At 41.4% G+C, this 1,406-nt stretch overlaps 1 protein-coding gene across 1 annotated transcript; it reads right to left on the bottom strand.

Moving 5' to 3' along the window:
- Window positions 1-482: 482 nt before the first annotated feature.
- Window positions 483-1,098, bottom strand: LOC147606722 (uncharacterized). Its single transcript, XM_086792253.1, has 2 exons — window positions 813-1,098; window positions 483-713 (listed from the first exon to the last, which is right to left on the bottom strand). Exons 1-2 carry the CDS (start codon window positions 975-977, stop codon window positions 483-485), a joined length of 396 nt encoding a protein of 131 aa, XP_086648379.1. The 5' UTR covers window positions 978-1,098.
- Window positions 1,099-1,406: the final 308 nt, after the last annotated feature.

The raw sequence follows: 1,406 nt of genomic DNA on the forward strand, positions 1-1,406 counted from the left end.
GTGGAAGAGAATTGGACTCTCGAATATGTTAGGAAGGAATTAGAAGTAGCTATTCAGAATCCTCCAGATCAATTTTGCTTCAAGCTCGATGGTCGGAAGCTAAGTAAAAGAAGAGAGCATCAGATCATTTGTAAAGATGTTGCAGCCCCACATGAATTGGAGGCACTAGAAGATATATGATGTGACCATGTATACGGTGACAATGTATTTTCCATATGCAATAAACTTATCTATTCAGAACATTGCTTTTGTAATGCTTTACTGTTTAAAACAATGTAATGAAGGCAAGAATTCCCCAATTGAATTTTTATGTACACAAAAAAAGGCTTAAAGTAAGAAAGCAAGCAGTGAAGGAACACAGTAGCAAATTTGATCCTCTGATTTTCAAATGATAAGTGTATTTACATTTGATGTTCTCTCTCCAATACATGTATAGCTGCATATTTACAAACGTACATTTGTTGGAAGAAGGAAAAAACTATTTATTGCTGGAACCCATAGGTATCGGCTTCAGGATGGAGCCAGGGCTCTTCTCCCAAGTATGGAGCCCATGTAAGAGGCTCAGGGGGGCCTATCCCCCCTCGTGGATTGGGCGGGATGAAGTCCACTGGCCCGTCTGGAGGCATAACTTCAGCGACCTCGATCAATTTCGCAATCATTTCCTCCCTAAACGTTTGGACGTCTAGGTCCACGTAGCGAGACATTGATGGAAACTGCCATCACAATTCATCAAGGCATAAATAAGATCAACATGACAATATATAAGAAGATAAACAAGAGCACAAATGCGTATGGGAGCTGAAAATGCTTACATCCTCTGAAGGGAGCTGAAAAATGCTTCGTAGCAGCAACATTGCATTAAGTGCAACCCTCCACCCACAGCTGTAGCCATCTTCTTGTTTGGGGACACTAACCCTTCGGATGGTCGATCGATCCAGGGTGTCGATGTCCATACTGAGGCTCTCGTAAGCTGCCATTAGTTTCCTGACTCCACTGTAAACAGAGACCAATCATTATCCTGATCAATCCGGACTTCTAACTCAAACAATAATATGTATCTTAATGATTTTTACTTATAGCAAAACATTTCCATGGACACCAGATGTCGAATTTGCAAGGTAAATGACATTTTCTTGCACGTCGACTAGTAGAAGACTCCAATGGGAACTGCACAATAGAATTCTATTAGTTTCAATCCAAAGGAAGCACTATATAACTCGTGTACGGTGATTCCTATAAACATCATGCGATAGAGAGAGAGAGAGAGAGATAGATAGAGAGAGAGAGAGAGAGAGAGAGAGAGAGAGAGACAAACTCACTTTTCATGATATGCCAAAAAAAATACTCGGGCATCGTCCAGCTGGACCTCCCGAAACCAGTTCAGCACATCGAGGTACGGAACTGAC

The sequence above is a fragment of the Cibotium barometz genome, chromosome 57, assembly GCF_041138505.1.
Source record: "Cibotium barometz isolate CiBa-2024 chromosome 57, ASM4113850v1, whole genome shotgun sequence".
In the NCBI taxonomy this organism is placed as follows: domain Eukaryota; kingdom Viridiplantae; phylum Streptophyta; class Polypodiopsida; order Cyatheales; family Cibotiaceae; genus Cibotium; species Cibotium barometz.